At 43.2% G+C, this 13,884-nt stretch overlaps 1 protein-coding gene across 4 annotated transcripts in view; it reads left to right on the plus strand.

Moving 5' to 3' along the window:
* The window catches only part of sez6b (seizure related 6 homolog b), a 618,004-nt gene that overhangs the window by 387,683 nt on the left and 216,437 nt on the right, over positions 1–13,884 (plus strand). For all 4 annotated transcript variants that reach the window (XM_039756704.1, XM_039756707.1, XM_039756705.1 and 1 more), the window contains exon 4: positions 11,596–11,788. In XM_039756704.1, the coding sequence (XP_039612638.1) occupies positions 11,596–11,788 (193 nt within the window). The remainder of the gene's footprint in view (positions 1–11,595; positions 11,789–13,884) is intronic.

The raw sequence follows: 13,884 nt of genomic DNA on the forward strand, positions 1-13,884 counted from the left end.
AAAAGCTATGGTAAAAAGATTGATTTATGTTTCCTGATAATATGAAATCAGCATTTTGGCATATATTTTCTCACATTTCCTGTTTTGTATTACTTTTTTTTTGAAATTGTGAAATACCTTATAGGGTGGCGCAGTGGTAGCGCTGCTGCCTCGCAGTTAGGAGACCCGGGTTTGCTTCCCGGGTCCTCCATGCGTGGAGTTTGCATGTTCTCCCCGTTTCTGCGTGGGTTTCCTCCGGGCGCTCCGGTTTCATCCCACAGTCCAAAGACATGCCGGTTAGATGGATTGACGATTCTAAATTGGCCCTAGTGTGTGCTTGGGGTGTGTTTGTATGAGTCCTGCGGTGGGTTGGCACCCTGCCCAGGCTTGGTTCCTGCCTTGTGCCCTGTGTTGGTCCAGCAGACCCCCGTGACCCTGTGTTCGGATTCAGCGGGTTGGAAGATGGATGAAATACCTTATGTCGCCAAACTGCATATGTGGTTTGAAATGAATGTATTAATGGATATTGTTAGTGGGATGCCACACGAACACACATGCCCACTCTCACCCACTCACTATGCACCAATTTAGAGTCACCAGTCAACAACTTCTGCACATCTTTGGATTGTGGAAGGAAAGCAGAATTAATGGCAAACACCCCAGCAGACACCAAAAAGATGTGGAAGGCCCATGGGAATGATGACTGTGCCAGGATTTGAACCCGGGTCTCTGCAGTCATAGACAGCAGTAGTAATAACCACTCCACCCTATGGGAATTATAAACATTTTTGACCAAATTTGGCTTCTGTGTTGTAGTTTAAGGTGCTCTGTGGTCCTCGCTGTTTGCAAAAGATTCTCAACCAAAAATAAATTAATGGTAAATGATGCCTCCTTATATATTTTGCACCATAATGTTTTATGTGTCTGCGTGGGTTTCCGCCCACAGTCCAAAGACATGCAGGTTAGGTGGATTGGAGATTCCAAATTGGCCCTAGTGTGTGCTTGGTGTGTGGGTGTGTTTGTGTGCCGTGTGGTAGGCTGGCACCCTGCCTGGGGTTTGTTTCCTGCCTTGCGCCCTGTGTTGACTGGGATTGGCTCCAGCAGAACCCCGTGTCCCTGTGGTTAGGATATAGCGGGTTGGATAATGGATGGATGTTTTATGTTTATGTTGCATTTCTTTTTTTCATATTATATTGGTTAACTATGAAACCTGCAAACCTTCAGTCCACAAATAAAGGTGGTTTAAGTAGTGGAAACTAAAAATTTCTTAGTTTTGCAAGACAGAGATTTGTCTTCATCATGAAAAAATATCGCTTCACAGTGATTACTTTGGTGATGTAACTTCCCAAAGTAGTGTTTATTTGTTAGCATGCATTTCTGTCTTGATCTTGCTCTTGCATTCTGCAATCCTGTATTAAGCACCTTCCATGATGCACCTGATTCATCTTTTTTTTTTCTTCTTCCTATTGCGGAGTTCTTTGTCATGGTCTGTAATCACTAAACACAATGCTTATATTTGATTATGAATTTAGAAGATGGATGTAGCGTGTCCTGGCAGATTATCAATAGATGGGCTTGCAAGGATCAAGCTTTTATTACAATAAACGTTTATGCTCAACAGTAAGACACTCAGCAGATAAGTGACACTTTCCTTTCAGGTATGCTGCCTTGTCGACTACTTGACATTCTAGAGGTTTCCATGACCTCAATTTTTTTTTTTTTACCTTCCAAAACATATCGGGTCATTCACTTTCAATTTAACAAGATCAAGGTTTTAGTCCCATGCGCCCCATGTCCCTGACATAGTGTCATTGTTCTTCTTCACATAATGAACATCTGCATTTGCTTTCCACTGAGCAGATGTCTCTGGTCTTCTTTTTCTTTGTGCCATGTCACTTTTATAGTGGTGTCTTTTGTCACATCTCTAGCCTGTGTGATTTGCTTGACACTCAGCACATGTTGCTGGTCTTCATTTTACATCACAACAACAACATTTATTTATATAGCACATTTTCATACAAAAAGTAGCTCAAAGTGCTTTACATAATGAAGAATAGAAAAATAAAAGACACAGTAAGAAAATAAAATAGGTCAACATTAATTAACATAGAATAAGAGTAAGGTCCAATGGCCAGGGTGGACAGAAAAAACAAAAAAAACTCCAGACGGCTGGAGAAAAAATAAAATCTGTAGGGATTCCAGACCATGATACCGCCCAGTCCCCTCTGGGCATTCTACCTAACATAAATGAAACAGTCCTCTTTGGATTTAGGGTTCTCACGGAAGAACTTGATGTAGATGGTCACGTAGACTTCTGGCTTTTAATCCATCCATCAATGTTGGAGCATCATGAAGCTTTGAGTAGGTGGTGGTGGTGCAATTGAAATGAATTGAACATGCAGAGTATCAGGATTAAGTTAAAGTGAAGTTATGAAAAGGCCATATTAAAGTAATGTGTTTTCAGCAGTGTTTTAAAGTGCTCTACTGTATCAGCCTGGCGAATTCCTATTGGCAGGCTATTCCAGATTTTAGGTGCATAGCAGCAGAAGGCCGCCTCACCACTTCTTTTAAGTGTTGTTCTTGGAATTCTAAGGAGACACTCATTTGAGGATCTAAGGTTACGATTTGGAATATAAGGTGTCAGACATTCCGATTTATAAGATGGAGCGAGATTATTTAAGGCTTTATAAACCATAAGCAGAATTTTAAAATCAATCCTGAATGACACAGGTAACCAGTGTAGTGACATTAAAACTGGAGAAATGTGTTTGGATTTTCTTTTCCTAGTTAGGATTCTAGCAGCTGCATTCTGCACTAGTTGCAAATGATTTATGTCTTTTTTGGGTAGTCCTGAGAGGAGTGCATTACAGTAATCTAGATGACTGAAAACAAAAGCGTGAACTAATTTCTCAGCATCTTTCAGTGATATAAGAGGTCTAACTTTACTTATGTTTCTTAAGTGAAAAAATGCTGTCCTAGAGATTTGATTAATATGCGATTTAAAATTCAGATTACAGTCAACAATCACCCCTAAGCTTTTTATCTCCGTCATGACTTTTAATCCTAATGTATCCAGTTTATTTGTAATAGCCTCATTGTATCCATTATTGCCAATCACTAGGATTAAAATTTTCTCTTTATTTAACTTACTATTCATCCATTCAGAAATACCAGTAAGTCATTGTGTTAGTGAATCCAGAGAATCGTAGTCATCAGGAGCTATTGATAAGTACAGCTGTGTGTCATCAGCATAGCTGTGGTAGCTCACGTTGTGCCCTGAGATAATCTGACCTAACGGAAGCATATACATTGAGAAGAGCAGCGGACCCAGGATAGAGCCTTGTGGAACACCATATAGAATATCATGTGTCTTTGAGATGTGATTACCACAACTAACAAAGAATTTTCTCCCAGTCAGGTAGGATTCAAACCAATTTAAGACACTGCCAGAGAGGCCCACCCATTGACTAAGGCGATTTCTAAGAATATTGTGATCAATGGTGTCAAATGCAGCACTCAGATCTAAGAGGATGAGAACAGATAAACGGCCTCTGTCTGCATTTACCCGCAAGTCATTTACTACTTTAACGAGTGCAGTTTCTGTGCTGTGATTTGTTCTAAAACCCGACTGAAATTTATCAAGAATAGCATGTTTATTGAGGTGGTCATTTAACTGCATAATGACTGCCTTCTCCAGAACTTTACTTAAGAAAGGCAGGTTAGAGATGGGTCTACATCTGCCATGTCACTTTGATTACCTATTAGTTTGCCATAAGAAACCCACAAGCACAGGTCAGTTTCCCATGTTTGCCACCACCTCAATGCTTTTGCAATGCCAGTACACATTGGATCATAAGCTTTTGATCAACTCAAAGATCAAAGTTTTAGACCCATTAGTTTGCAAGTAATCACATTACAGACAGACAGAACTTAGCATTTTATATATAGTGTGTTGGTCCAACACATCCTGTTCTCTTACATGAGAAATTAAGGACAACTGGGAGGTGGGGACATTCCCATGCGTGCCAGGATATGGACACAGGAAGATACTGCAGCAGCAGCTACACCAGGTTTGGTGTCCAAGCAGCCTCGGGAGGACATGCTGATTTGGGTTGTGTACAGGGAATGTCGGGCCAGTGGGAAACTGCCTAGCATGGGCAGAGCATTCCCCCATGAACTAGATGGCAGCATCCCGCCTGGAGACCCTCAGGGTAGCATGGGAGTTGTGGTTATAGGGGCCTGTCCTACCAGGTTCTGTCAGGGCCGCCAGGTGGAGCTCTTGGATACTAATAGCACAAGGACCATTGGAGTCCTGCCAGACCCTGAACTGCTTACTTGGGGTAATAGATTAAACACCAGACGTACTCCTACATCTGGAGTTAAAAGGAAGCCCTCCACTCGATGTGAGAGTGAGAGTTGGTGTTGGACATGGAGAAGGGTGTGGAACAGAGAAAATTAAAAGAAAGACTTATGCAGAAGATATTGTTAAAGTTAAAAATATTTTAATTGAACTTGGGCTGTTGTGGTGCAATTGTGTCTGGTATTTGGGGATGCTGATACGCTCCCTAGTGGCCACAATAGACTATTGTATGCACACTGCACGCATGAGTGAAAGTTTGGAAATGGAAGTAAATTGAATTGTATGTTAAGTTAATTGGCTACCATAAATAAACCTTTAATTAGTAATGAGGTGTTTGAGTCATGGTAGCCCACAACTCTAAACTTGTAGCAAGTATGACAATGAATGTGTGGATGAGTTAACTAAGTAAAACATTTATTTGAAGGCTGCTGAAATGCATGTGGTTGTAAGAGGCTTGTTTTCTCGAGAAGAGGTCTACATTTTGGCAGTATTGGCATGTTCTTGTTTTGGTCTGTGATGAGCACTCTCTAACAATCCCCAAAACTAAAAAGAAGTCAAAATAGCAAAATGAAGGTTGGGGATGAGATTGGAGTGGTGTTTGTTGAACTAAGGGAGTTAAACACACTATACAACAGAAATGGAAAAACAGTAAGCCTACTATTAATCTGACCCTAAGCAGGGCTTGCACCCCACTTCAGCCTTTACTGTAGTTACAAACTCTCCTCCAACTCTCCTTCACTCCTGGCCCCTCTTCCTGTCAATTGTTCAGCCATTGACTGCATATCATCTCAGTTAAAGACAAGAAGCTGGAGTGGCTTTATACTGGATGGGATATGGCCGGCCGTTCATCCCGGCCAATACCCCCACATCGCTAGATGAAGCCCTTCCGGTAGCATGGAGGTGCCCCGAATTCCAGCAGGGCATCATGGACATTGGAGTTTTCCTTCACAGCCCTGATGGATACCATGGGGGCCACCAGGGGACGCTGCAGGGAGGCTCAGAGACTTTTATTTGCCTTATAACCCGGAAGTACATCCTGGTCACAGGGACAGAGGAAATGACGTACTTCTGGGATGAAGAAAAGGAAGTGTTAAGAATCACATGAATTGAGGGATCAGAAGCACTTCCGGGTCAAAGACTTTAAAAGGACGATGGGAAACCCCAGCAAACTGAGCCGAGTTGGGAGGAAGGGTGACTGAGCTGCTGGGTGGGTTATTGTTTATTGAGATTAGTTTATTGTTTATGAATATTGTGGAGTGGAGGGTGCTTTGTGCACATTATTATTATAATAAATTCAATATTTGGACTTTTATCTGGTGTCTGGCGTCTGATCTGAGGGTTCAAGGGGATGACAGCGCCCCCTATCTGTCACAACTGCCACTTACAAAATGAGCCGAGGAACCACTTCCTATGTTATATATAAACACTGAGCAGAAGCCCAAGCCCCAAATAAGTTTATAGGGGACAGACATTCTCTCAGAAGCCGGTCCTTACAGCTGGGCAGTCAGGGTCCATACATAATTCTTCAAACCTCTTTGTTGCCCTCCAATGGACTATAGTATGCATGAGGAACTCTATTCAGTACTGTGGTTCAGGTATATTGGATTCCTAGACTCCTATTGTTGCGCTCTAGTTATGGTTCTGGAACAATGGGAACCTCCATTACTACTAAAGGCAACTTTTCTTCTACTATAAACGAAGCCCTGTACTCACCAACTATGGAAAAACCTTCGGTTTTCAGCAAATTTAGAAAATGAAGTCGCCTGTATAATTAACAATCTCTAGATTTCATTTTTCCTGAGCTTCACATTTTCTTTCACAAATCAACAGCACCTGCCATTTAAATCTCGCAGTCACAGCATTTAAATCATGTGATCATAATCCAACATTTTCATTGGTAGGTGGTCTTTCCTCATTGGTCAGTGGAGTTGCTAGGTTTTTGTCTTGCAGTATGTGAAATTCTGTACACATACTAGCTTCTTCCATTGTGCAATGACCTGAATGAAGAGATATTTGGCCATCACCACTACCTTATATCATCAGGAAAGACCGAGCAACTCCAAAAACTAAACAAATGGCAGTTACTAGGTTTTTCCATTCAACGTGAGCTATCTACCCCATCTTAATAACATATCCCATAATGTCCAACATACTACTGCGATTTACTTCACTGTGATGCTGTCAGGGGGTGATTGGATTTAGGAACATTAAGTTGTGTTGTTACGGAACTCATGTTTGGTTTCATATGACACAAATTTCAAATGAATATATTAAACATAACATCAACACTGCTTGAGTTTCATTTTGCAAGTCAGCAATAAGTGACATAAAGTAAATTCACCTTCCAATCTTGAATTTAAAAGACACACAATCGGAGCACCATGGTCTGAAATATTTTGCCCTAAAAGAAGGAAGCTAAGCATATATATGATGTCAATTGTTTATTACCAGTTTACTGTATGTTTCTTATCCTTTTTGTTAGTTCAAGTAAACCGTAGTTTAGATTTTTCTTCTACGATGGGAGAAAATCAGTGATCTCAACAGTGGCCGCTTATGCAGCAATTTAGTTTTAGTTAAATGAGCTGCGTTCTGTCCTCTGCACAGCTACTTGTAAGTTTAACTGCAAATTGACCTCAATTTATTTCCATGTTCGTGTACTGAGAATAAAGGGCTTTTGAAGCTCTGAAGTATTTGTGCTTTAGACACAAAAAGATATCCTTGTGGACGTTTTATGCTTTAGAGTTTCACAGGCTCTGCCTACAAAAAAACACAAGGAGTGAGTGAATTAAATCTGAAATTCTGAATTCAGTTCTACAAATCAATTGTAAGTGTACATCCCTCGTATGGCTTGTATGGTTTGTATTGTCACTGCTGTTGTTCACCTTCATTTCTGAGGTTTCACACCTTTCCATGTATCCACAGACAGTACATATTGCTTTTGTCTTGCTCATTTTTATATTTATTCTAACTGCATGAGCTGTCAAAGTGATATGCTTAGAGGATTAAGAACAAGAGAAAGAATATGGTGGGGGTAGGGCGCTTCTGCCTTTCTCAGTTTATTTATGCATCCTTTTCACCTCGGGTGTTTCCTGTTGTAGTCTTTATTGCAGAGACCTGCCATTCTTGACATTTATATCTGCAATTTATAAGAGACATGGCCCAGTTTTGATTGTGCTCCTAGTCTCAGTTTGGAGTTTGCCCCTAGCAGTCACTGATATAGTATTTTGACCTTGGCTTTGGCCACAGCAATACACAACTTTCCCTCTTGTTTACCACCATACTCTTTTACTTGATGCCACTGCCACTCCTAACTGAAATGCCTCCGTTTGGACGATTCTGAAGATGTTGTTCTCTATAATCCATAACTGGCCCAGGTCTCCTGTAGTATCTGCCAGGTCTTTCTAGTATTATACTGCTGCTCCCTGATGCTGTGTAATTCTGATCTGGTTATCTGGCACTGACCACAAAAGTGTGGCTTCTAGAGAATGCAGTCTCTGAGGCTCTGAGTGAATGATACTGTAGTCCATTGATGAGAAAAAAACTCTGTTGGTAATGAGCACATCTGCACATTATGAGTTTGGTGGTCTTTCCATGGGTCCCTCTAAAGAATATCACAGACACTGCTTTCCTGTGATATCTGCCATTGTATGGCATGAGTGTGCTGCTTCCATTCTTTTGTCAGTACAGTGTGATCCCACTTACATTTTGTTAATGGTGGCAGAGGTGGAGGATTACATCTTTGGTTATGTGTCTCTGCAGCCCATGAGAGCAATGACTCATGCTTAGACCATATAACTTTACATTGCTGAGAAGGACCTCATGCAGGGTTCAGTTCATATGTGAAGTTGACATCTTATTATGCTTATAAGTGCAATCTTGAGTATTTACCCAATGCCCCTTACTCATTACTGTTGTAATGCAAGTGTCAAGAAAGAGCAGTGTGACACGAGCTATCCCTACTGCACTCTAACTGCTATTTATTCTCCTCAAATATGCTTTCACATACTGTATGACTATAAACATTCCATGACTGTTGTCTCGATTGATGCTGCTGGAGCTCTCATTAAAATTGGCAGTGATGTATGTGGAACGAGCTCCAGACACAGTCAGGTAGACATGTTGTAAATCACCACCACACATTTATTTACAGTCTATTTACAAGTAAAGTGCCACACAACCCCAAACTCCCCCAAAGTCCAGGCCTCTCACCCTTTGCCTTGTCTCTTCAGGCCGCCTCCACTCCTCGTCTTCCAGCTTTGTCCTCTCCTCTCCCGACTCAAGCCCTGAATGAAGGGAGGTGGCCCCTTTTATAATCACCCGGATGTGCTCCAGGTGTTTCCTGGCAATCCTCTACCTACACACCCCAGTGTGGCGGAAGTGCCGGCTGCATCCCCGGAAGCACTCCGGGTGTCCCTGCTCTTCTTCCCCATGGATGTGGCAGAAGTGCTGAAGTCCAGGGTCCCCAAGGCATTGGGGCACCCCCTGGTGGTGACCACGGGCCCCTAAAGGGTTGAGCTTCAAAGCCCTGTACCTGTGGCCACTAAAGGCACCAGGGTGATCGCCCTCACATGGTCTGAGGGAGGCGTAAGCCCTCCTCCGGTCCTCTGAGGCGTTCCGGCTGGGTCACCACCCTCAGCCATCTTTGACATATAAAATTAGATGGTGTCAGGGATGCCAGGGGCAACGACCCAGCCGGGACGCCTTGAGGGACTGGAAGTGGGCATGCGCCCATCTGGGATCATGTGGGGGCCGCCACCCTGGTTGCTTTGGGGGCCACGGGTTGAGGGCTTGGAAGCCCAACCCTGTAGGGGCCTGTGGTCACCGCCAGGGGGCACCCGATGCCTTTGGAGCCCTGAACCTCAGCGCTTCTGCCACACCAGGAAGTGCTGGGGGGAAGAAAAGAAGGGACACCCGGAGAGCTTCCGGGAGTACAGCAGGCACTTCCGCCACACAGGGGCGTGTCCAAGGAGGAGTGCTGAGACACACCTGGAGCCCATCCGGGGTGGAATAAAAGGGGCCGTCCCCCTTCATTCGAGGCTGGAGTCGGGTGGAGGCAGGACAAGGCAGAAGAAGAGAGAGTGGAGGCAGCCTGAAGAAAGGCATTGTGTGTTGGCCAGGACTTGGGGGTTTGTGTGCACTAGGATTTTGTAAATAATAGATTTTGTAAATAAACATGTGGTGGTGGGAAAACAACATGTCTGCCTGTCTGTGCCCGGGCCGCGTCCACAATGGATAATGTGCCCGTACAGAAATACAAGTGAAAAGATGGAGAGAGGCAGAGATAGCCATGTGAGTAGATATAAAATGTCTGTCTTTGTCAGAAAGATGGCTATATGTACCTGTACTGTATATGCAGACAGACAGGCAGACATAGAACAGTCATGGAGTGGACAGGCAGACATACATTCAGTAAGACAAGGCTCTGTGCAGTCATAATGAGGAAAACTGCATGCAAGAAAACAGTCAGCAAAGCTTTGGATAGCTTTGTGAATAAACAACTTGTCAGTAACTTACACTGTGGTGTCATAGGTGTGGACACTGAGGTAGATGACCATGAGCAGAAAGTCTTCCCATTTGTTGAGAGAAGTCGATTTCAAGAACACTGTGAGAAGAGTGTGATGCTCATAAAGTAAAGCAGAAAACATTTCAAAGGGTGCCTATGTGTTAACATAATTGCACGCTCAAGATGCCCATTCCAGTGTGCACTATACTAGTCTCTCACCCTGTTCTTGATTTGTTAATCAACTTTAATGGCTCCCTTCTTTAAATTCTGTCTACCCTAATTCCTATTTGTTTAAATCGCCTACTTTGGGATTTATGGTAGATAGCATGGTGGTACAATTGTTGGGTGCTGCTGCATCTCAAGAATAAGAGAATGCCAGACCAGGGCACTGTCAACATGGCATTATAGAGACACTTTTTGTCTGTGCCTATGTTGGCGTTTCTACCAGGGCACTGGTTTTTATCCTCAAGTACATCACAAAAATGTCTATTTTAGGTAAATTTTTGACCTTAAAGCTGCAAGAGTGAGCAAGTATATGTGCATGTGAGTGTCTTGGGATAGTGTTTGGTTCCCATAAATGCCAAAACTGGATGAATCAAGTTCAGCGAATGGATGGATTGTCCTACTGTCATTTAACCCTTTATTACAGATTGGGGAAGCCACTGAGCCCCCAACCTCAGAAACTACTAACATGCAGATAATCACGGGTTCAAAATTAAGGCATTTATTACAAAGTACCTCACAACAGGTTCCTTTTAGGTCATACAAGCACCAATAAACGTAACAGCCTTCTTCTTTCTCCTTCCGTTTTGTCTCCATCCATCCACCTCTCTCCAGTGAGTACTGCCTTCCTTTCTCCCAGCTCTGACTCACTGGAGGAGGCCGGGCAGCCTCCTTTTATGTTGGACGTGAGAGTACTTCCAGTGCCAGGGCATAGTCTGAAAGAAGCACTTCTGATTCCGGTGGAAGTCCCAAAAAGTAGGGATCTCTATTCCTTGCAGCACTCCCCTAGCGACTCACATGGGATCCAGCAGGACTGACTCTCAGCACTACAATTCCCATCATGCCTCACTGGGTTCCACATGACTGCCGATGCTGCCCTCTAGTGAATGGGGGAATTAATTTTCCAATTTTAGGAGTTTTCCCCACAAATCTTGTCCTCCCGTTCACGTAAGGGTCACCTACTCATTCTGGCCGGGATGCCAGCTAATCCTGGTTGGCACTTATATCATCCTCCCATTCCTTAAATTATACTTAACTGCCCTTAGAAAAAGATATGGGAACGAGATGGGTTGAGGGAAAGGGTCTCTTTCGAGTGGAAGACACAGGCAGTGATGTAAACTAATCCCTGGATGATGGCTGTTGTCATCTGAATTAATATCACAAATCAAGTGAAGCGTGGCGGCAGGAATTATGGAAATGCAAATTTAACAGCATGTCAAAAGTGTTTTGCTGAATTGGCATTCAGCATTTGGCTGTGGGTGACAAGCATACAAAATTGGCACAATGTTGGTATGTTTTATTTTGTAAGCCAATATAAAGGTGAATTAGCAGATGGGCAAATGATTAGCGTGGATGTAGAATGAAAGCCAGCTGGCCAGCTAGTTTGTCATTTAAGAATGGGTGGGTATTTCTCAAAGACCCAGCCTGACTGACAAATCTTTTTGGCATTTGTGCCACAAGAGATTCAACTGGTAGGTACAGGTACAATAAGCTTACTGTATTCTTCTAATGAAAGCTTCTCTTTGTTTAGGTTCTGAATGTCAGCCTTTCTGAGGGCGAAATGCTGACCATAGAAGATGTAGGTGTACGGGAGCCGAATGTCATTGCCAACGAGTCCATTCTGATGAAGGGGTTGGTGCTACGTAGTTCTAGCAATCAGGTTGCCATTCACTTCCAGAGCTACCAGCTCTCCAGCCCAGGATACTACCACTTCCGCTACCAAGGTAAGTGTGTGCTAAAGTAAATAATGATCTCTCGAATCTTAATGCTTCTCCCTGTTTGAAAGTAGCATGGAGAGGAGTAGAGAGACTTGAGAAGGGGACTGCAGCTTCTGTATGTGAAACCTGTCTGGTAATATTTTAGAATGGCAATGCATTTTGGGAGTAATAGTGTCACAGTGGTTAGAACTACTCCTTCACAGCCCCAGGGATATAGAATCAATTTGCAGCCTGATCCTGACCTTAAGGAGTTTCCCAGCCATTTCCAAGTCTGAATAGAGACTGTCACAGGTAATTGCCTACTCTACACTGGTGCACTGTGGGTGAAGCAGGCATGCAACTAATTTGCATCCCATTAAAGGATGACATGGGCTCTGATTTCCTGCCTCCCTATAATGTAGACAGCAGGTTCAAAATAGGTTGAATGAATAGATGTAATTTCAGGGGTGCATCAACCTTAAAAGTGGAGATGCCAAAAATATTCTGTGTGTCACTACATGCTAATAACCTTTTGCTAAGTTACATTTACAATCATGTATGTAAGGGTATGACTTGGGTTCACATATATTTGTATCTCTGAAATTCTACTTAATCACAAAATACTTCATGTAAGTTCCAATTTTTGTGTTGTTTCCATTTTAAATGGAGTTGTTTGAGCACAATTGCTTGCCTTTAGTTTTTGTCCTATGATGTTTTTCTGTGTTTTCGTTGCAAACTGATGGGCTAGGTAGGCACTGGTGTCTCATACATAGAGTCTGGTGAGAGAAGCAAACTCTTGTGGATTCTACATTAAGTCCTCCACCATATTTTCCATTTCTTGGCCAAGTATGAAGAATTACGGTGTTTTCTATTACGTGTCTATTCATTTTTTTTCTTGTGTGACGCTGGAAACCCTTGGCAGACTCAAAAGCATATTTCCATGCCTCTAGAAAATTCTTATTTTTTTCTAATTTTGTAAAAATTTTGTGGCATTGTTAACACTGCTGAATCAGATTTAGTCTCCTGGGCTTGAATCTAATGCCCAGTTATTGTCTATGTGGAATTTGTGCATCTTTAGCATGTAGGTGTTTCCTCCCACGTTCCTCCCAATGTTCACAAAACAGGATCCAAAACTACTATATGGCAGAACATGAAAACTTTTCAATACGGCTTAAAAGCTCAGAGATACAGCAATAGTTAAACGATGTGTTAATTTATTAAGGAATCGAGTACAGTGGGATTCTTACTTGCATGCATTTATTAACATGCAACGCATCACTGTACAGTACTAAGATGGGCATGGGCTTCTGCATGCAGCACATAATAGTTGGGAGATAGAGGTATGGTTCAAAACAACACCAGTCACAAAAATCTGAAAAATTTTCCTATATAAGTTTACCAGTAATGGCGAACTGCACGTTACACTTGACTTGAGCAGTCAGGGTTTTCATACTCTTTCTCTGTATGTTTACCATTCGTTTGCTCAGAGGTTGATGCGCTTGCTGTTGATGAAGTCAGTGTTTGTGTTGCAATTACTTAGTACGTTTTCCTTAAATCTTTCACTTAAGTCTTCAATCTGCCTAAAGAATGATTTAAAATATGAAGAAGTAGGGGATACCTAGCTGAGCCGTAAGGCAAAGCTCTCAATTTACCAGTCGATCTACACTCCTACCCTCACCTATGGTCATGAGCTATGGGTAGTGACCGAAAGAACGAGATCGCGAATACAAGCGGCTGAAATGAGTTTCCTCCGCAGGGTGTCTGGGCTTTCCCTTAAAGATAGGGTGAGAAGCTCAGTCATCCGGGAGGGGCTCAGAGTAGAGCCGCTGCTCCTCCGCATCGAGAGGAGTCAGCTGAGGTGGCTCAGGCATCTGATCAGGATGTCTCCTGGACGCCTCCCTGGTGAGGTGTTCCGGGCACGTCCAACCGGGAGGAGGCCCCGGGGAAGACCCAGGACACGCTGGAGGGACTATGTCTCCCGGCTGGCCTGGGAACAGCTTGGGATTCTCCCGGAAGAGCTGGAAGAAGTGGCGGGAGAGGGAAGTCTGGGCCTCTCTGCTTAAGCTGCTGCCCCCGCGACCCGACCTTGGATAAGTGGAAGAGGATGGATGGATGGATGGATG

This window comes from Polypterus senegalus, chromosome 6, assembly GCF_016835505.1.
Source record: "Polypterus senegalus isolate Bchr_013 chromosome 6, ASM1683550v1, whole genome shotgun sequence".
In the NCBI taxonomy this organism is placed as follows: Eukaryota; Metazoa; Chordata; class Cladistia; order Polypteriformes; family Polypteridae; genus Polypterus; species Polypterus senegalus.